The sequence below is a fragment of the Dama dama genome, chromosome X (genome assembly GCF_033118175.1).
Source record: "Dama dama isolate Ldn47 chromosome X, ASM3311817v1, whole genome shotgun sequence".
In the NCBI taxonomy this organism is placed as follows: domain Eukaryota; kingdom Metazoa; phylum Chordata; class Mammalia; order Artiodactyla; family Cervidae; genus Dama; species Dama dama.
In genome coordinates, this window is record NC_083714.1 from 136,640,081 (window position 1) to 136,663,483 (window position 23,403).

General features: G+C 40.6%; 1 protein-coding gene across 2 annotated transcripts in view; it reads right to left on the reverse strand.

The window, feature by feature from the left end:
- Positions 1 to 23,403, reverse strand: part of REPS2 (RALBP1 associated Eps domain containing 2) — a 256,926-nt gene that overhangs the window by 88,976 nt on the left and 144,547 nt on the right. For both annotated transcript variants that reach the window (XM_061136570.1, XM_061136569.1), the window contains exons 9-13: positions 20,881 to 20,975; positions 14,844 to 14,913; positions 13,317 to 13,370; positions 8,797 to 8,842; positions 5,484 to 5,620 (exon numbers count right to left, since the gene is read on the reverse strand). In XM_061136570.1, the coding sequence (XP_060992553.1) occupies positions 5,484 to 5,620; positions 8,797 to 8,842; positions 13,317 to 13,370; positions 14,844 to 14,913; positions 20,881 to 20,975 (402 nt within the window). The remainder of the gene's footprint in view (positions 1 to 5,483; positions 5,621 to 8,796; positions 8,843 to 13,316; positions 13,371 to 14,843; positions 14,914 to 20,880; positions 20,976 to 23,403) is intronic.

Here is a 23,403-nt window from a genome sequence, read left to right on the forward strand (position 1 = left end):
TTTTGAACTGTGGTGTTGGAGAAGACTCTTGAGAGTCCCTTGAAATACAAGGAAATCCAACCAGTCAATCCTAGAGGAGATCAGTCCTGAATGTTCATTGGAAGGACTGATGCTGAGGCTGACGCTCCAATACTTTGGGCATCTGATGTGAAGAACCGACTCATTAGAAATGACCCTGATGCTGGGAAAGATTGAAGGCAAGAGAAGGGGACAACAGAGCATGATATGGTTGGATGGCATCACTGACTCAATGGACATGAGTTTGAGCAAGCTCTTGGAGATGGTAAAGGACAGGGAAGTCTGGCATTCTGCAGTCCATGGGGTTGCAGAGTCAGACACAACTGAGTGACTGAACAACAACATATGTTTCATGGCTCTAAGTATAGAGCTATAAAATCTAAACCTCACTGAGGAAGTCCAGGGTTTGACTGCCTCTAGATTTTGTACAACTTGCATCACCACTTCCTTAGATCTTCTTGTACATTTTTTTTTCTAACAGAGCAGCTACATGGGACAGCAAAAGGATGGATCCAAGGCCTGGAACAGCTGTGACAAAGGTGAGTACCCTTTTCCACACAGTGACCCTATTATGTCAACTTCTTCCTATGAAAACACATGTTTTAGGTATAATGCTAACACCTATCTATCTGGAGCTCTATGATAGTCTAGAATCCTATAAATCACATGCTCACATCCTCTTCATAGACACCAAATTAAAGCCAACTGTCACCTGCTGCCAGAGTTGAGCTCATTCATTTCTATAAACTCACAATCTAAATCAGTCCTTCATTATTCTTCTCTATATCATGTTACCTATCATCATAAATTTGAAGGCATTAATACCACCCACTTCCAAGTTATTCCTTCCTTCCCAAGAATCCTCTGACTACTATCTGAATCCTAAACCGAGTCTGCAGACTCTCTTCCCCTTGGTCTCTACAGGCTCTTATCCTATTTGCTTCACCCTCTGTATAAACATCATCACTCCTATACAACAACCATCTCACCTTTCCCTTCATTTCCTGCTCTCATTCTTGCTTCTTTGCATCTTCTCTCCATCCTCTTTCTTCTCTGCACTGTCACTACACTCTAGGCTACTCTGACTCAGCAACTTATCCTCATCCACTGTGTTTTTCACAGTCCTGTGATCCTCAGTTTTAAAAACACTGGCTTCATTTTATCTGTCCCTTTCAACTCAAGATTACATTTTATTTCATTGCACACTCAGTTCAGTTCATTCACTCAGTCATGTCCAACTCTTTGTGACCCCATGGACTGCAGCACGCCAGGACTCCCTGTCCATTGCCAACTCCCGGAGTTTACTCAAACTCATGTCCATGGAGTCAGTGATGCCATCCAGCCATCTCATCCTCTGTCATCCCCTTCTCCTCCCACCTTCAATCTTTCCCAGCATCAGGGTCTTTTCAAATGAGTCAGCTCTTCACATCAGGTACCCAAAGTATTGGAGCGTCAGCCTCAGCATCAGTCCTTCCAATGAATATCCAGGACTGATTTCCTTTAGGATGGACTGGTTGGATCTCCTTGCAGTCCAAGGGACTCTCAAGAGTCTTCGCCAACACCACAGTTCAAAAGCACCAATTCTTCGGCGCTCAGCTTTCTTTATAGTCCAACTCTCACATCCATACATGATTACTGGAAAAACCATAGCCTTGACTAGATGGACCTTTGTTGACAAAGTAATGTCTCTGCTTTTTAATATGCTGTCTAGGTTGGTCATAACTTTTCTTCCAATGAGCAAGCGTCTTTTAATTTCTTGGCTGCAGTCACCATCTGCAGTGATTTTGGAGACCAAGAAAATAAAGTCTGTCACTGTTTCCCCATCTGTTTGCCATGAAGTGATGGGACTGGATGCCATGATCTTAGTTTTCTGAATGTTGAGCTTTAAGTCAACTTTTTCACTCTCCTCTTTCACTTTCATCAAGAGGCTCTTTAGTTCTTCTTCACTTTGTGCCATAAGGGTGGTGTCACCTGTGTATCTGAGTTTATTGATATTTCTCCTGGCAATCTTGATTCCAGCTTGTGCTTCATCTAGCCCAGCATTTCTCATGATGTACTCTGCATATAAGTTAAATAAGCAGGGTGCCAATATACAGCCTTGATGTACTCCTTTCCCTATTTAGAACCAGTCTGTTGTTCCATGTTCAGTTCTAACTGTTGCTTCCTGACCTACAAACAGATCTCTCAAGAGGTATATTATCTTTCCTTATTTTCTTTACTTTTTCTTATTCTTCTATTGTTATAAATTTAGCATGGCCTAGGTAGAGTCTGTCTTAAGTGATAAAGTTAGCCAAAAGATGAGGTACTGGGGACTGGGAGGACATGGACCCCATGAAGGAGCAAATCAGCTTAGCTTCCCCAGGGTCATCTTCACACTCCCAAGTGTCTGAGATAAGACAGACCCAGAATCTCATAGGAAAAATGAAGAGGAGACAAGTGGTCACTGTGATTAAGTACAGAGCAGGAACACCAGAAGCTAAGTGTGCCTCCACACAGCAATTCACAAAAGAATAAATATTAATGTCTGATAATGATATGAAAAGATGTTTAACTTCACTAGGAATCAAGGAAATGCAGACATTTGCCCATTAAATAGGTGACAATTAAAAAGATGAACATTAGCCAGTGCTAGTAAGGGTGTGAGGACACACTCTCAGACAATGTTACAGGTGGGATAAGTTGATAGGTACAAGTTTCTGACAGCACGGTTTGGCAATGTGTATTTACACTTCAAAGGTATATGGCCTTTGAGTCAGCATCTCTGACTTCAGCCAAAGAAAATAAGTACACAAGGAAAGAAAGATATAGTTACCAAGTCATTATTAACCTCTGCCTTGTTTATGACAAGAGGGTAGAGAGAGGATAGGGGGAGCCTGGGAAAAAGAGGCCTACACCTTTGAAGGGGTGAGGGGAGGAGAGAAGCTAAAAGGGGAGGGGAGGAGAGGGGAGCAGGAGTAAACACTGAGGGGAAAGGGAGAGGCTCACAAAGGACCCCATGAGAAAGGAGTGAGGAGAGTACACACGAAGGGGATGTGAGGAAGAGATAAGGAGGAGGCAGGGGGTAGGGGCAGACGGGGAGAGAGAAACCCCCATGGGGTGCAATCCACTGCCACCACCATACATCCGCATCACACAGGCACAAAGAAACAAAAGTTGAAAGAGGTTGATGAGGAAGCCCAGGATACATGACAGCAAACACTGTGTGACCAAGCTTAGCTAGTGACACATAAAGACAAATGCAGTAGAGGGTGACTATAAGAGAACCACGGTTCTCACTAAGGGTGCTATGGTAACTGGTTTAGACTCTATCCTGTGTTTTCCTAAACTGTCAGAAATTTTATTAAGTAATTTCTAGCAACAGGGAATACACTAAAATTCCACAGAGTTGAGACAGACCTTTGTTCTTTCCTGTGAGAATTAACACACATATAAACAAATTAAGTAGGTGCAATGGTGTCCCCTGCTTGTCATACTACAGAAATGCTGTTCCTCATGTGATCAATTTAAACTGCCCATTAAAATTTCATTTGTGTATATCTGTACTAGAAAGATAATGGAATTAATTTACGAATACAGATGTCACCCATCTAACTATTCTTTGGCATTTATCAAACCAAAATGCTTTTCCCTTGAAGTTGTATCAACATCAGAGATGTAAAGAGAAGCTGTGTAAATTCTCAGGAACAGGCATCTGATGTAGGTGCAGGGCAAGCACAACAGGGGAGCAAGGCAGTGAGCCCAGAGAAGCTGTTAATGAACAGGTGACTGCCACAGGCCACCGAGGCTTGGTCCTTCTGCGAGCCATCCCAGGCACTGTGGAGAATGAGTCACACAACTGTCCCACCAGGGGCAGGGAGTCAGGGACCTTCCTCAGACCCTCTCTCCCCACTGGCCTTTGGGAGGAGCGAGAGTCTAGGGCCTAAACATGGCACTACTTGGATGACGTCTATTATCTCATCAACATCCCATTGATTCTCTGGATGGTTGGCCCTGTTTCTCAGATTAGGAATCTGAGATACAGAAAAGATTAAGCTACTTGCTAAAAATCAAATAGTTGCTAAGTAGCTGGGCTGGACTCCAAATTCAGTGTTCTCTCTCCCACTCTAGGGTGCCACGTCATAAAGGCCATGGCCCGTCCATTCTCCAGCACAGTCTTTTCCTCAAGGGGAAAGACATAGCCTGAGGGAGGGGGCAATTTCCAGCCTCTCTCCTCTCAAGGAAAATGTATGGAGATAGCTTCCCAGATTGTTTTAATAATCCTTCATCCATAGAAAAATCTTCTAGGTCTTCATCCACCAGAGCCATGTGAAGTTTTTATAGCATCATCATCTGTGCCTACTCCCATCCCAAATACCAGTTACTATGAAATTATGCCAGAATTCAGATCAAAGTATGGGGGAAAATTCAAGACAAATTTTTATCTGATGAACTCATGGCAAAGAATCAAATTTCATAGAGAGTTCCAGATTCTAGTATATTAAAAAACAATCTGTAGCTTTTCTGTGAGGAGAGTAGTTTATTAGAACAAATAAAACATGCTGAGCTCTGTCGGGACACAGAGATCATGCTAATGTGTGAGCCAAGGAGAGTCTTTTCTTGCTTTAGTCAAATGGATAACCACCTGCAAATCACTAGCATCTGAGGTTGATTAAAAATGCACATAGACATAGAAAAAAGTTCCAGGAAATTATTGCATTTATAGCTTGCCTGCAGTAGTCAATGGAAAGGCCCTTGTGGCTCCCAAAATAACACTCTGGATAGCCCTGTATGCTAGTACCTTCGCTCCCTTGAAGATACGGCTCCCACTGGCGCTTCCACCATCTCCCCAGGAGGATAGCCCCTTTTCACAGGGTGCCAGGGGAGTGGACATGACCCCAGTCCCCCTGCCCCAGCTGTACAGCAGCTGACTTGAGCAAGTCCCATCCCCAGAAGCTCCAGAGCAGCCCACCTGAAGGAGCCCTTGCCTTAGACACCTACACCAAACGCTTAACCATCGGTCACTTAGAAAGCAGAGCCCCCCTTAGCATTAACACTTGGAGGACACAGGATCTTCACCAAAAGGATAAAATGCAGAAAATTCTGGCCAGGCAATAATCACCAAGACCTTTCACAGAACAGCATAAGCATCTGAGGAAACAACAGATGGCAATCCTGGACACAAATTACCATGATGCAAAGAACAAGACCCTGGCCAAACATTCAGTGGGCTGTCTGGGGATGAAGCATTTTAATCCTCTGGGTACAGAATTCTGTAATTCCTGGTCCATTGTGAATGTAGGCAAGGCTCCAGACACACAATATCTATGTGCCTAGAAGGGCCTTCCTACCTAAGGACACCCTAGCCACGTGAAGGCCAGTTGGGCCTGGTCTGCTCATTCTCTGGACCCATAGAGACCTCTGTGGCAACACCCATCCACTGACTCCAACAGGAAAGGGAAGGGCTGGCGTGCAGAAGGGCACTTCACCTGGCACACTGGGCTGGAAGACTTTATTCAGATCCAAGGAGGAGGCTCTGGAATGGGTTTTCTGTGGCCGCGGTGGCGGGGTGGGAGGGTCCTCGCCCCTTTTCATGGCCTCTTCTATGGAGGTGCTAGAGTAAGATCTGCAGCAAAATAAGGGAAGGTCAGAAGGGAAACAGCAAAGCTTCATTCTCTGAAGTTGGGCTGAAATGGAAAATACCCACAAAAGTCTAAGTGACTGCTAAGGCCTGTGAAGCTCCCAGAGAGGCCATGTCCCTGCTGCCCCCTCAGTGCCACACCAGCTGCAAAAGCACCCAACCCCCACCCGAGTCACAACCTTTTTTAACCTCTTTGCTCTTATTACACCTTAGACCTAAACTTACCCAAGAGGAAACACTTTCTGTAAAATCAAATCCATTTTGATTGGAATTGTTAATAACAATAACATGTCAATGCATCTGGTTAGGTACATCCATATTTTAATAGAAGGGCTTCACGGTATTAACTGACCGCAGAACCTAACTCCTGTTTACATGTAAATGTGATAACAGGCACATATGGAACTGGGACAGATAAGCTGAGAAGAAGAATCAAATGTTCAATGGAATATGCCACAAATGAAATTAAGGAAAGGAAAACACACATCAATCAGATTGAGGGGCCTTGGGTGTCTTATCATGAGAAACACAGGTTTGGGGAAAATTTCAAAGCAAAAGCATCCTCTTAACCTTCTCTCTTGCTCCATCTGTAACAAGGCAGGAGCTAACTAGGCAATTTCTGAGATTATAATTCCAATTAATGGCATTTAATGAAAAAGAAACTTGGTAAGTTAGCAACTTACATACATTTCATTCAAACTCCAATCTCAGTTTCTAAATTCCATTTTTAAAATGCTTTGACACTGTCTATGAGCCAGGGAAGAAACCTCTGGACAGGAGCAGGTAAACTATTTATTAGAGTCCTGCTTATTTTCTAAATTAATTCAACTAAGTACATTAGTCTATTGCTGAGGACTATGTCGATGAGTTCCCAATATGGTTTTCTAAGAAGTGCATATATACATCTTATGTCTGTTCAATTCGGCTTCTGAGCTAACTTCATGCCAAAGAAGAAAATGACCTTTGAGTCAGATGTGTCCTAGAGACAAATTAGCCTCAGGAAATTGCCTTGATATTTAGCTATTACAGTAGCACTCAGGAAATTAGGATCTATTCATTACTTTTAAGAAACTTCAGTTCTTGGTAAAGCTAGCTTTGACATAGCAAGTTCTTATTTTCCTGATTAACTTCCTCAAAGCTTCTATGCAGTCCAGAGTTTTACTCATCATGCAAGGTTGCAATCTTTAATAAAGCCACCATAATGACATGTGATATGCTCTTGCAGTGATCATTGTAACACAACTTGCAAGACACACAAGGCAAAGGCAGGCAAGAACTAACAGGAAGCGTGCTCTGATCCTTTCAACCAGAATAAAAGAGAATCCACAGAAAAGGGCAACAAAGTTTTCAAATGGGAATTCCTGATTAAAAAAGGAAATTAGGGACCCTAGCTAGAAAGAACTTTCAATGCCAGATATAGCTCTAGTGACATTTTTCACTCAAGAAAGACAAAATAATGTGGTATGTATAAATTGTGTGCAGGTATATATACACACATATACATATACTTGAGCACACAATCTCATACTACATATCTTATTTCATTTAACTTCCATATATAACCTGTGTATTTATATTTTTATACAGAGAGGTAAATGAATATTCAATAAGTGATACTATAAAACTATGAATGCAGCCAATTAAAATATGAATGTGCAGGGACTCAACAAAATAATGAATGTAGCAGTATTAGAAGGGTGATTTCCCTTCCCCTTACATTTCTAAAAAGTTTTGTTATTCTAAAAAGGAGGGTTCAAATAATTTGATTCTCACGGTCTCAGTAAAGACCCCACTGGGTGTAGTGAAAATAACAACATCCAAATTAAACCAAGAGGACAATCCCTGAAAGAATCATATATAAAATTTAGGCAAAATATTAATAATAGAATGTGTGATTGAGATTTTGTCATTTCACTTGCTTTGAGAGACACAGAGGAAGCTAGCAGAATAAAAAAAACTATGAGGGTCGATTTCTGCCATTCAGAGAAGTATTTGTCTACTATGAAGGCAGACAAATGTTACTACTCCTACATCCTAGAGCCAGTACAGAGTAATTTGTAAAAGATCCCTTCATCCTTTAAAAACAGGATGAGTAGATGTGGTGGCCATAGAGAGAAACAGGGACTATACCCTTTTTTTCTACCAAAAATTACTGTATCTGTTATTTTAACAAATATGAACATATGTTCATATTTGTTAAATGTATCTATTACTTGTACACATTTGCTTTAACAAATATGAACACAGGTATCTGTACCTTCTATAAACAAGGAAGCAAAACTCTAACTTGGAAAATCCAGATATTAAAGATAAACTAAGGTGTAATTCTTTGACTTACAAGGAGACCAGAATTCCTTAAATGGCAGTATTTCAAGCATACAAAATACGATCATATTTAAATTCACCTTCTCAGGAACACATCTAGTAGCCAAAGGAGGGGAAAAAGTCATTGAGAGCCAAAGCAAAACTTGGAAAACACACAAGCAGCATCCCATCTCCCACTGCAGTCTACTGGTGAACAATAATCTCAACACCATGTCCCCTCCTTGAGGTTCTAGGAGTTCTATCAGCATCTCTGTATTCCTCTTCACTCCTCCTATCTACTATCTGATGACTCTCCCTTTGCTTCTAACCTCTCCCGACTCAGCAAATATGAAGCTGAGAAGAGACTCTAACAGGATGAAACAATCCACAAACACTGCTTACCTGCAGTTTTGAGCTCACTGAAATCGCCAGAGCATTTTCATTCCCTACTCTAGATTTTATACTCAGACTTCTTATTTTTTGGTGTTCACCTTGTCATGACAGGACATTTCAGTGTTAGTTACCTTTTAGCCATATTTCCCTCTTTCCAAAGGTACTTTCCCACTATTCGTTATCATCCTGCAGCAACTGGGCCATGTCACATGGCCCCCTTCTTCATGTCAGCTTGCCAAAGAGCTGCAGCCCCTCTTCCAGCACCAGTAAACACAGAAACTAAGAGCCTCCCCAGCAGCACTGCGGGCTCCAGTCAGGCCCCTAGAGACAGTGAACTCACCTACAGCCTAAGTGTCAAACTGAAGGGAAGAGGGGATCGCGGGTTAGGTTTTTGTTGGGAGATTTACTTCTAGTCAGGGAGAGGGCACAAAGGGCATTAAAGCAGAAAGTTAAACAAACACTACCTGGATCTTGGTCTTGCTTTGAGACTGTTGGAATCCTTAGGAGTGGCTGAAACAAAGATTATTTGCTGTTTGCTTGGGTTTCATGTCTGCAGTTAAACAGGTTTATAAGCAGCACCTGGGCTAGTACAGAACACATCAACAGTAAACGTGAGGTACAAATATCCCTGTGGAAAACCTGACCACTTCCACATGTTTGTGATTCCATAATTTTATTTCTAAAGCTAAAGGCACAATTCACAGGAAAGAAAAAGCAACATATTTTTCCTTTCATCAGAGCACTAGCCACAAAGCCATTTTTAAATCGAAGCTGGCTAATGAAGAAATTCCAGTCTAAAAAGACAACTCCCTCAAGAGGTTATCTATTTATACAATGATGGGTTCAGACTTGAGGGTTTCTTGGTCTATCATGATAGTCAAGTATTAAATAATAACAGATTTTGAACCAGTCTTCCCTGAAGGCTAGGAAGAAATCTATCAGGCTACATATTTTTAAGGTTTTCTTAAAATACACCACCAGGACAGCATGACCACAAGAAATCAAAGCTCCCACAATTAAGCTGAAATGAACTATGCAGTTTTTCCCATAAGAAAATATTTTTGTGTTTCAAATTATACAGAGAGTATTATGGAATATATTTTGTCAACCAGACAACTTTTCCTTCCCCAATTTAAATCATAAACTAGCTTGCTCACTACCAACACACATGAAGCCTACTTTCCCATCATAAGTTGTTGGGAATAATGAGAAAGAAAATGTTTCATTGCATGATGTCATCCTCTTTTACATTACTCCAAAGATAAAAACCTTCCTTGGTGGGAAGCATGCTGGATTTCTGACGATCATTAAGTGAAAGTGTTAGTCGCTCAGTCATGTCCGACTCTTTGCAACCCCATGGACTGTAGCCCACCAGGCTCCTTTGTCTATGGGATTCTCCAGGCAAGAATACTGGAGTGGGTAGCCATTTCCTTCCCCAGGAGATCTTCCCAATCCAGATATTGAACCCACGTCAATTTGCAGGCAGATTCTTTAGCACTGAGCTCCCAGGGAGCCCTTAAAGTCCTTAGGTTAGCTAAGCAGGGCAGAAATGGGGAACTGAGATGCTGCCACAGCACGAAGCAAACCAGGAACAACGTTCCCTTCGCGTGGTCAGCTGCGGAAGACATGCGTTCCTGCCAAGCACAGCACCCTGGCTTCTCGGAGTGAGGACACAGCCACCTTGGGACTATAAACCACCGGAAGGCTGACAGGGCCCCAAGAAGCATGGGAGGCCGAGCAGTGTGAACCTGCCTTGCTGGGTCTCGTGCACCCACAGTGGCACCTGCCCGAGGACAGACAACCACCCCTCCTTCTCCAGGCCCCTGGGCGGCAAAGGATAGTGGCCCAAGAGAGCCTCTCCTCCAGCCCAGCAAGCTGCCCGGGAGCTGAGCCAACAGTGGGACTCCATTCACCATGGCTGGCTCTGGCCCCACTGCTTCCCAGAAATGTGTGAGTCAGAGAAGTCTGCTGCTGCTGCTGCTGCTAAGTCGCTTCAGTCGTGTCTGACTCTTAGCGACCCCATGGACTGCAGCCTACCAGGCTCCTCCATCCATGGGATTTGCCAGGCAAGAGTACTGGAGTGGGTTGCCACTGCCTTCTCCGTCAGCGAAGTCTAGGTCATGTTAAAAGACTATTCCCCAAACCAGACCATGGTAACTTGTTAATTCCTTTGTTCACTGCCACTATCTGTCTTTATGTTGGGGTGTGGATGGGTGTGGAAGGAGCAGGAATCCTGTTGGTGATAGACAGACAGACAAATGGGGTGAGGGGGGTGGCAGAGGGTTAGAGACTAGGCCAACTCCTCCTGGCTGCAACATTCACTAGCTGTGATTTCTCTGAACCTCAGTCTCCTCACCTACAGAATGAAGAGAATAAAAATGAAGCCCCTTTCTCACACGGAGAGATAAGAAGGTGAAAGCACTTTAAAAACTAAATGTGTTCTAGAATTGCAAAATATTACTCTTGTACAGTGCCCTTAATTTTTTAAGCTTAGAAATTTGGTTTCAAAATTTAGTTTCTTCTAAGACAGCAAAGGAGATACAGGTGGGTGCAGGGAATGGAAGGAGAGAAATGCTCTGCTGCTTAAGACCATCAGGGTGGCAACTGCAAGAAACACCAACAGCAGGCTGAAGGCTACAGTGTGAGGACAAGCAGGTCCAACACCCTTGGCATGATGTGGAGACACACAGAAAAAGATGGCCGTGGTGCAGAGTGGCCTGGTGAATTAGGCTGGAATGTGACATTAGCTAAGAAATCCATCAGATTCTACTACTATACACACACTCAGCAATTATAAGGGTAAGAGCCTAAGAGAAAAATTACATACCAAGGAATACCCCACTCCCTGATGATACAGTCCCATCCCATCTATAAGCCACAACATTCTCTTCACTGCCATTACTATTATCATGGTTATCACCACCCTCTGCGGAAGGAAGGGCGGAAGTGGGAAATGAGATCCCAGGCAGGGCTGGTGAGTCCCAACAGGCTCCAGATCAGAAAAAGCTGGAGAACACAATTCTAGTTAAGTCTTCCATCGGCTTCCAAGCCCCTGAAAATCGGACTCAGCATTTGGAGCATGTGAACACCTGAAAAAATGGTGAGGGCAGGCTGTGTCAGAATCCAAGCAGAAGACCACGGGCAAATCATAGCTTCTCACTGATCTGGGCAGAGAGAAGAAGAATGAGAATTTCTTAAAACACCCCAGGCACGTCACCCTTCCAGGAAACAGAAACAGGACAGGAAGGCAAGCCTAAAGTTTAATTCTCCAAAAGACAGCAACTCAACCAAGGTGAACTGCTAACATGGTATGGAAAGCCTCCAGAATTAGAAACTACCACCTTGATACTCCTGTCTTTCACTAAGAATCCAAACGTTCCCTGGGTATTAAATAAGCTTTCAGATGAGGTATTCCCTCATAGCCACTCCAGAAAGAGTAGCAAAGAACAAATCAGAAACCACACAGCATGCTCCCAGGCAGAATGTGAAACAAATTCAGATATATACTGTGGCACATAATATCCTGATAGGCTCTGGCTGGTGATGGATGTCATGCCCTATTCAATGAAGAAATGTTGAAAATGACATCCAAAACTCCTGCCCCAGAGAACACGGAATGCTCATGGAAATAAACAGGAAGAGTTATAAGCCAAAAAGATTGTTGGAGAAGCACAATTTAACTCTCCAAATTTAAATAGCATTTATTAATACCATAACAAGAAGTTTACAAAAACTGGGACATATCCACTTCATTTCCAAAAATTAGAGTTTGAAGGAACCTATGTCAGGTGATTGTGCTATACAAATAGAGCGTTTCCCCCATGATGAAGGAACTTGAATCAGTTCCAAAAACCAAAACACAACTTGAAAATTCCTACCATTTTTGGAGTCACAGTTAATTTACAGTCTTAACTTCCTATTTCTTAACATTGCTTTTGAGAGGTAGTGGTTCCCCAAATAGGCTGAACACTAGAATCCCCCGGGGGGGTTGTCTGAAAATACAGATTCCTAGGCCTCATCACTGTAATCAATCATATATTCTCATTCATATTCATTCTCTCTTCCTCCATCTCCCTCTTCCTCTCTCCCTCACTCCCCATTCCTTTCTCTATCTCTACCCCTCTCTCTTTTAAACCTTAAATGAACTTGGTGTTTGGGAAATATACTACTAAGCCTTGATAAATATTGATTCCTTTGTTCTAACTTTAACAAATAAAGCCTGGATGATAGCTAGCTAACTGAAACAAAAATGATTTGATTATTAAATATAGAAAGAGAAAACAATAAATGAGAAAGGAGCAACTTCTTTCATGCCCCTATAACCAGAGCTACAAACATCCCTAGCCAGTATGTTCTAAACTAGGTTCATCTTGGTTCAATGACAGCTCCATCGAGAAAGCTAAGGACACAGGCCCAGTCATCTCCATGGTTCACAGTCCTGACTCTCCAAAAACCTGGGCAAACGCAACTTTTATTTTTCTCCATGGAATCTACTCCGTGTATAAGCACATTTACCTGCTTTCCTGGTGGTGAAGTATAATGAAAATATTTGAGATTTTTATTTTGGAAATGGAAAGCTTCACCTATGAGCCTCCCGTTGATCCACTCCATCAGCTCCTTACTCTACAGAGAAATCACAATGGCTTATTGAAATCTTCCCAAATTAAAGTCTTCTCAACTTTACACTTAGTGACAATGGGACTCTCAATTCAAACTGAGAGATCCTTTCAGTGAAAACTATATTTAGAACTTACAAAGAAACCACCCTCTTCTCACACCTAAGAAGAGCGAAGGAGTAAAAAAGAAACCAAAAGGTTTCCTTAGTATAAAACACACAGCAAATATTTGGAAAGAAATATGTGTGTGTGTGTGTGTGTGTGTATAAAATCACAAATGTGCCAGTCTTCTCATTGAAACTACAGGGCTGTTTTATTTTTTTAAGAAATAATTACATTTAAAATATATTAAATTGGTTTTCTCCTACCTGAATCCTCAGACATGTCCTTTGGTAAGTCTTCATCAGTAGCACTCTTCAAAGCTAGCAGTGTTTTGTTTTTTAAAGAACAAGAGAGAGAAAAGAAAAAAAATTATATCTAAAGCATGTCACATTAAAACAAAGAATTCCAAGTTATCACTTAATGAAAACAGTGTTCTATATACCTATAAGTTGCTATAGCACTTACTAAAACAATAAAAGCCTCCTAGGGTATGATAATGGACTCTATTCCTACAGAGAATAAAGACATATTTTCAATGTTCCAGAGAGAGTGCCACCAGTGGCTTGGGAGAGTATTACCAGGAAATATCAAAATTCCCCATTTTTTCCCAAGCAAAGACATCAGGATCTCTCTGGGAGTGACAGCCAGGCTTCAGGATTTTTAGAGCTTGCCAGGTTATTCCAATGTGCATTTATGGCTAAGTTCCACTAGTAAAGAGAGTTATCAAAGTACTTGCTGCTATAGATAATGTCCAGGTCTGCCTGCCCCTCCTGCTCAAACACTGAAATAGAGAGCATGCAATTATTGTAATTGTTTCCCTGTTGGCTCAGTGAAGAATCCGCCTACAATGCAGGAGACCTGGATTTGATCCCTGAGTCAGGAAGATCCCCTGGAGAAGGAAATGGCAACTCACTCCAGTATTCCTGCCTAGGAAATCCCATGGACAGAGGAGCCTGGTGGGCTACAGTCCAATAGAAGGGATACTGGCTTGAGAATTAGAAAATCTTGGTTCTTACCGCTGCTCTTTTTCTTACTGAGTAAATGATTCATACTGCCTGAACTTGAGTTTATGCATCTATATATTTTAGGCGATAAAATATATCAGCCTTCATTCAATTTTGTGAGGACTGAATAATGCAGTGCATAAGGAAGGACTCAATCGATTATAAAGCATTATAATAGAAGCATGGGAGGAAGTAGGGTGTTCTTCCTTCTCTTCTAGACAGTGCCAAGCCAAGTCATCCCTGTGCTTGATGCTAGCTGTAACAAGCAACACTGTGCTGCAGTGCTCTCACCCACCCACTAAGATAAGGAAATTGTTGCTGGGCTCCACGTCACAGCCCAACACCCACAAAGTCACAGAGAATAAAGCCCAGGGACAGAAACTCTCTCTCCAGAAGGTAACTTCCTCGACGGTTAGATCTGTATGCAAATGTACATTTATATTGATATTCTGGGATCACACCTGCCAACACAAGATGTTATGTTCTCAAACCATTCAGCTTCCAGTCATTTCCTAATCAGTACGGCCAGATTCCAATATAAGGTGTCAGAGTAGCCTGAGGATCAGCTGTAAGTACAGGGTCGTAACTGAAGTGCTTTAGACACTCAAGCTTATTACTGCTTTATGAACTATAGTTCGGTGACAACAACTGAACAACTTAATCCATCCAAATGTGTTCATATACTGAGAACAGTCCTTATACACTCTAGAAACCAGCCGTTCCAAGAGAAGTAGATAAAAAAATACACAAAAAATGTTCCTAAAGGAAGAAAACTCATTCTTTACATACCTTGTTTGTCATCACCAGTCACATCTTGGGTAGGGACAGGAAAGTCGGCCATGTCTTTAATAGACAGCTTCTTGGAAAAGAAAAGAAAATTAGTAATATGGGTTGGAATGAAAATGAAGTGACGTGCATATATGATGAAAATGTTTTTAAAAGCTGTATATTTTGCCAATATTTCTGTCTTCCATAAACCTTGACATTTAATATTTTTTTTTAGGTTTCTATTGAGGTATAAGTTAATTTGCATTGAAAAATTTTATATACACAGAGGAAAAATATAATGATTTAGGCTGAGGTCTACATATAGAACATACATTGTATCTGAATCTGGTATGGGATTCAGCCAGAGTCATAGAGCATTTGCCCATAACTTCAGTCTAGAACAAACCTATGCTCTAGCTATTTTCTCACAAGCAGCAAGAGGTTCTGACAAGTAGTCCCATCATGTGGGTATTTGCCAGAATCGCTTATGCAGAGGGTGCTCAAACCTGATTCAAATAGCCTCCCTGTCATGAAATAAGAGAATTTTACTGGTGTGCAGAAGAAAACTTTCTCATTTAAGGGAGATGTTTCCACTTATACTAAGATGAACACCCAAATTGATCACATGCTGATTAGTTTAAAAATCTGTGTAAAACCTACTTACTATAATTTCTTATAAACGCTTAATTAATGGACTCTGTCTTAATAGACTCTGTCCTCTGATAAGATTAAAGGATAATATATTCATATTTGGTATATATATAAACAAATTATAGAAAGCTATATAAAAACTGAAGGGTGATTGGGTACATGGGGATAGGGATAAGAGGAAGACTTGTCACTATAAGCCTTTTGGCATTCTTTTTATTTTAAATATATTCAAAGAATCAAATAAAGATAAATTTTAAAACTTAAAGTAGGATAAATTCCTGGAGTTATCTGGTGCTCCTAAAGGTTAATTGGTTTACCTCTCAGAATCAGAACAGCCCAAGAGAGATAAGCAATACTTCTGTTTTCAAACTATTTCAAAGAACGGAGTTACAATACTGCCTGGTGGTAATCTGACCTAGGGTTTAAGAATGCTCAGACAAGTCATTCTTGGCATCACAATGAAGCCTCCAGATCTAACTTAGAACACAGAATGTATCTCAGCCAAATGTATCTCAACCGTGCCCTTCTTTCATTTTCTTGTCCCAACTGGATTATAAACCAGATCCTTAACAAAACAAAATAATTTAAGAGTAGAAAAAAACAGATAAAAAGAAATCCAAAAGAATACCACTTAAAGGAATTTAAAAAATCTAAATAAATGGAAATACATTCTGTGTTCATGGGTCAAAAGACTTAATACTGTTAAAATGGTGATACTCCCAAAATTCATCAACAGAAATTGAAGCAATCCTTTTATTTATTTATTTTTTGCAGAATTTGACCAGCTGGCCCTAAATTTCATATAAAAATGCAAGGGACCCAAAATAGCAAAAATATTCTTGAAAAAGAACAACAGAGCAAAAACTCACAGGAATCAAGACAGTATAGTACTCACATAATGACAGACATATAAATCAATGGAACTGAATTGAGAATCCATAAATAAACCCTTACATTTGTGGTCAACTGATTTTCAACAAGGGTACAAAACAACTGAGTAGGGGAGAAATTGTCTATTCAATAAATGATGCTGAGACAACTTGATATCCATATACAAAAGAATGACGTTGAACCTCTTCTTCACAATCTCTATAAAAATTAACTTAAAATGGATCACAAACCTAAATGTAAGACCTAAAACTATAAAGCCCTTAGAAGAAAACATAGGAATAAATCTTCAAGATTTTGTATTAGGCAATGGTTTCTTAGACATGACACCAAAAGCACAGGTAAAAAAAGAAAAAAATTAGATAAATTCTACTTCACCAAAATAAAAAACATTTGTGCTACAAAGGATACTATCAAAAAAGAGGAGAAAAACAAAGAAAAATACTTGCAAATTATGTATTTAATAAGAAACTTACATCTAGACTATATAAAGAACACTTAAAACTCAAACAACCCAGTTTATAAATGGACAAGAGATAAGAATAGATATTTCACCAAAGAAGACATACAAATGGCTAATAAGCACACAAAAAAGATGCTTAATATCAGTAGTCATTAGGAAATTCAAATAAAAACCACAGTGAGATACTTCTTTATTCCCACTAGGATGGCTAAAATCAAAGAGAGATAATAAACAAAGTTAACAAGGATATGGGGAAATTGGACCCCTCATACATCGCTGGTAGAGGAATGTAAAATGGTATAGCTGCTTTGGAAAGTAGTTTGCTAGTTCCTCAAAAAGTATAACACAAGGTATAATGTGATCCAATTAATTTACTCCTCAGTTTATACCCAAGAGAAGTGAAAACATGTGTGCACACAAAAACTTGTACATGGATATTCATAGCAGCATTTTTCCTAACAGCCCAAAAGTGGAAGCAACCCAAATTTCCATCAGCTAAAAAATGGAGAAACAAAATGTGTTCTATCCATACAATGGAATATTATTCAGCAATGAAAAGGAATAAAGCACTGATACATGTTACACTGCGAATGAACTTTAAAATATTATAAAAAGTGATCTTATCACAAGAAAAAAAATATTCTTTCCTAATTCTTTAATGGTGTCTCTATGTGAGATGATGGATGTTCACTAAAGTTATTGTGATGATCATTTCAAAATGTGCATAGTCAAATCATTTGGCTATAGACCTTAAACTTATCCAGCTGTATACATCAACTATGGAAGCAGTGACAGATTTTATTTTCTTGGGCTCCAAAATCACCATGGACTTGGACTACAGCAATGAAATTCAAAGATGCTTGTTCCTTGGAAGGCAAGCCATGAGAAACCTAGAGAGCATATTAAAAACCAGAGACATCACTTTGCTGACAAAGGTCCATATAGTCAAAGCTATGCTTTTTCCAGTAGCCATGGACGGATATGAGAGTTGGACCATAAAGAAGGCTGAGTGCTAAAGAATTGATGTTTTCGAATTGTGGTGCTGGAGAAGACTCTTAAGAGTCCCTTGGACAGCAAGGATACCCAACCAGTCACTCCTAAAGGAAATCAACCCTGAGTATTCATTGGAAGGACTGATGCTGAAGCTCCAATACTTTGGCCACCTGATGTGAAGAGCTGACTCATTAGAATAAAGACCCTGATGCTGGGAAAGATTGAAGGCAAAAGGAGAAGAGGGTGGCAGAAGATGAGATGGTTAGATAGCATCACCAACTCAATGGACATGAATCTGAGCAAACTCTGGGAGACAGTGGAGGACAGAAGAGCCTGGCATGCTGCAGTCCACAGGGTCACAAAGAGCTGGACATGACTTAGAGACTAAATAACAACAACGACAACAAATACATCAACTATATCTCAATAAAAATGGAAGATCAAAGAACAAACATTATACTAAATGAAAGAAGCCTGTCACAAAAGACCACATGTTATATGTTTCTATTTATATGAAATGTCCAGAATAGGCAAATTCCAGAGACAGAAAATAGCTTAGTGATTACTAGAGGCTGGGGCAAGAGGAGAAGAGTTGACGACTGCTAATGGGTACAGGTTTTCTTTCTGGAGTGATGAAGATGTTCTAAAATTAGACTATAGTGACAGTTGCACAACTGTCAATATACTCAAAACCATTGAATTGTATACCTTAGCTGAATGTGGTATGTGAATTATATCTCAATAAGCCTGTTTACAAAAAAAGCAATTCAGTAACCTAAGAAACATGGCTAAAGACACATACACTTGAAATTGTAATCTTTACTTCTTGATGGAAATAAGTACATGGTACAGCTCTGCTGTCTTCTAAAAAAGATGTACTGCTGAGCAAACTTCTCAAGACCTGAATCAGCTATAGCTCCATTCACAACAAACACCTGCATGGAGTCATCCCTCACAGGGCTGCTGGTACCAAGTTCTATTTAAACTCCAAGCATGAGGACTTCCCTGGTGTTCCAGTGGTTAGGACTCAAAGCTTTCACTGCCAGGGACCTGGGTTCAATCCCTAGTCAGGGAACTAAGATCCCACAAAACATGCAGCACAGCCAAAAATAAAATGAACTTCAAGCATGCATTCCTGTGTTTCAAATATCTCCAGTTCCAGATTTGACAGCCATCTGTATATTTGGCCCTTTCCTTTTAAACAGATGATAAGTGAGTACAATAGTAGTCATGTATGGATGTGAGAGTTGGACTATAAAGAAAGCTGAGCACTGAAGAATTGATGCTTTTGAACTGTGGTGTTGGAGAAGACTCTTGAGAGTCCCTTGGACTGCAAGGAGATCCAACCAGTCCATCCTAAAGGAGATCAGTCCTGGGTGTTCAATGGAAGGACTGATGTTGAAGCTGAGACTCCAACACTTTGGCCACCTGATGCAAAGAGCTGACTCATATGAAAAGACCCTGATGCAGGGAAAGATTGAGGGCAGGAGGAGAAGGGGACGACAGAGGATGAGATGGTTGGATGGCATCACTGACTTGATGGGCAAACTCCGGGAGTTGGTAATGGACAGGGAGGTCTGGCGTGCTTCAGTCCATGGGGTCACAAAGAGTCAGACACGACTGAGTGACTGAACTGAACTGAAGTGAGTAAATGGGGAAAAGCAACATGAGTCAGTAATTAATTTCTCAAAAAAAAAAACAAACCCAGCATTATTTGTCTCTGTTGGAAAGGCGAAGACTATATGATACCATAGCAAGATGGAACAAAACGTTTAACCAGAAAGAATATGAATTAAGACATTTTTTAGTAAATCACCTAAGAACAACATAATTTTACACAAGTAAGGCTACCCATAGCAAAAAAATTTTTTTTTAATTTAAAAATAAAACAAAAAAACAAAAACCAGGGCAACTGCATAAGAGTTGTAGCATCCTGGCCTGACAGACAAACTTCTACCGACACTGCCAGCAACCCAGAATACACTGGGGGCTATGAAAAGTGGCTGACAATCATGTCTGCTTCACTATCATACACATTCTACAGAAAAAGAAATTGAAAAAGCCAAAAGTCTTTGAATGCACATCTATCACTCCTCCTAAAATCACTTTATCTCTTTCCCAAGAGGAGAAATCTGCTAAGCAAAGGAGCACAGAGGCTATAACACACACACACACACACACACACAAAAAGTAGCAGAGAGGCTGAGAGAGATGTTATCAGAGAGAATGATGCAGAAGCGGGCTGGACTGGCTCAGAGAGGATGGCAACCACAACACACACTACAGGCACCAGAGCCTCCTGGGGGAAGAATAATCACACACCATCACAAGAAATTTTGTAAATGGCCCTGTATCTTGCCTTTGATTTCTATCATCTTGCAATGTCAGAGCATGGTAATGGAAGCCTATGAACAAACCTCCATTTATGAAATACTTCCAGACTTTTCTCAGGGTGGGAACAACAGATATTGTAAGTTGTCATCATGGCAATTATAACGGTGGTGATGGTGATGATAGTGCTGATATTAACAATAACCATAAGGACCCCTAAGCACACGTCTAAGCCCATCAATGGCCCATCATTAAAGGAGTTTTTCAGGTTTTTCTTGAGGATCATTCAAATTAGGCAGCTTTGAATGTGATTTGGGGCCCTCATATACAGCTCTCAAACTTCCTCTCAAAACTCTTCTGATTCATTATACCCTGTTAATACCCAGCTGCTAAAAATACAGCTTTACAATGTTTACTTCAGAATTAAAGTTTGGTTAAAGTAAATAACCTGTATTCCATTTTTTTGGCTTAGTTTGGCAATACCTAAATTTCACCTCTAAAAGGTCAAGAGGCTACTTTGTTTTTTTCTCCAAATCTAGTTTTAGGAAGAAAAGAAAAAAAAGGATAATTACAGATATATCTGGTGTCTAAATCTGAACTGCTGCGCTTCAAAGTACTAAGTATGAAGAGAAAACGTTATGAAAGCAGACTTTCCAGAGCTTGTAAAGAACATCAGCTAACGGATTTAAGTGTACACACATCCTTACTTACTAACATATGATGATTTTTTACCTCCATCCGATTCAAGTCACGGGGTTGTTGGTTTGCTGGTACTGACTCAGAATAAGAATCAAATAATGCACACTCCCACTTGGGCTTAGGAAAGGCTAAAAAGAAACAAAAAGAATACATAAGAATATATACTTTAGTCATAGTGATCATTTTTTCCTTGCAGCTTTTCTGTGCTTCATAAATAGAACAACAAAATCAGCCAGTTCCTATACTAGAGATGGCACTCATCATGCTGAGGTAGTATTTCATGTTTTTACATATACAAGCTGGTACTTCTACCACGCCTACTCTACACACAATTAAACTAAGGAACAGTGAAGTGAAGCACCTTAGTCAATGTCAAAGAGCCAGTAAATGAAGAACAGGAACTTGAACTGCCAGCAGTCCTGCTGGAGAGTCCATGCTGTCAGCATTTCATGTTATATTAAAAATACAGAAGTCATTTTCCACCTTAACCATCAGTATCACAATACTTCCGTTTTAACTATGATACTAGCAACATTTTTAAATGGCAGTGACTATGGTGATAGTTTGCATACCATAAACATTAACTGAGGAAATACTCCATTTTAGCTATTACTATTGAAGTAAATGGGCTTCCCTGGTGGCTCAGAGGTTAAAGCGCCTGCCTGCAATGCAGGAGACCTGGGTTCGATCCCTGGGTCAGGAGGATTCCCTGGAGAAGGAAATGGCAACCCACTCCAGTATTCTTGCCTGGAGAATCCCATGGACAGAGGAGCCTGGTGGGCTACCGGCCATGGGGTCACAAAGAGTTGGACACGACTGAGTGACTTCACTTTCACTTTCACTATTGAAATAAATAGACAAGATCTTACAATGCTGTGTGCTGAAGAAAATTTTATGAAATACTCATTCCTTTTGGTTAGCAGGAATAACAAATGTAAGAGCACAAGTTCTTACTGATTTATAACAATGAAATAAGAATCACATTATGGGTGTATTTCAACATAGTAAGTGCAGAGACAGCAGTTGTTTGCTGGGTAGATGAGTGGATCAGCATAAGAAAAATCATGCTACCTGTTAAGCTAACACTGAACACTCCCACTATTTCTTAGAAGCAGATTCTGTTTCACCACTTTTGTCACAAAGTAAGTAAAAAAGAAATGTCTGAACAGCTAAGGAAACTGTCAATAGTCCAAAGAGGAAAAGCAGACTGGGGTAGACAGTAAACAGAAGCTACAAATCAAGTTTGTCAAGACCAGCTATTAAGAAATCAAAATTTTAATGGCATGTTTTTAAAAATATTGTTAATCAAATGTTAAAACATGGACAGGTATTGTTTTGAATCCTTTCTCACCCTTCCATCACCACCAGGGTTTGAAATGCCAACTTCCCTCTTGGTAAAGTAGTGGCCACCAAGAAAGAGCTGCCACACACAGCTGAGCACAAGCACCTTAGATTGTTCCTCTGCTTCCTCTGGTCTGCATTTCACTGATAGCAGGTGGGACAAACCTTGAGCCCCAGTGATTTTTCTGACTATACCAAGTCGTCTCACCCTTTCCTTGGTTTAAAACAAAAAAACCCTCAGCAAAACACGTTTCCAAATTTGTACCATCCCTCAATCCAGACCTAAGAGGAGTTTTAACTAAGATAAGAGTTCTCTTTCTAGCTGACCAATCAGTGACTTGGCTACAATTATACACTGATGCCTTATCAAGAAGGAGTTGAGCTGTGTAGAAAGTTAACACTTTCAAAAACTACCAAGGCCATCCATTCACTGCTAAATCTCTCTCCTGCAAGTCCCCATGTCTCCTCCTCCACCGTCACTTCCCAGTGCCAGCCTCCCATGGCTGTGATCAGCTCTGCCATGATCTGCTTTTCAGTTTCCACCCTCCATCCTCAAAACCTGCTCTCAGTTCAGCAACCAGCATGACCGTTTCAAACAGCAAATCTGATTGTGTCCCTTCCCTGCTTCAAACACATCATCATTGCCCATGATCTGTTCCCCACCTTCCACTATAGCCATATCCTCAGGGCCTGGCTCTCTGCACTCCAGCCACCATGACCTGAAGTTCACATGCCTCCCCTGCTCCAAACTCCCTATCAGAGAGGGACACTGCAGCATACCTGCTGTCCCCTCTGCCCAGAGCCCACTCTTCATCACCTGCAGTGCCCTTAGCTCACCCTTCATGTTTAAGTGCAAACATTTAAGGAAGTCCTCCCTAAAGTCATCCATTCTCCAACTGTCTGTAAGTCCTATGATGGTAAGAACTCTCTTATATATAGCACTCTGACCACAGAGAATAACACAGTGCTTCTGACATAGTATGTAACCAGTAAGTACTTTTAACAAATTATAGGCTAAAAATCTATACCAAAATCCACCCAGTCACCTAGACATAAAAATATCCAAAAGCCCATGAGTAAGCCACCAAATAATCCAAAGTCTCCTTCCAATTCTGCCTTTTAATTTTCACTGTTGGCAGGCAGGGGGGAAAGAGATACAACAATTCTTGTTTCATTATTTTATTGAAAACAAGTTTACATATTTATGAATGTACA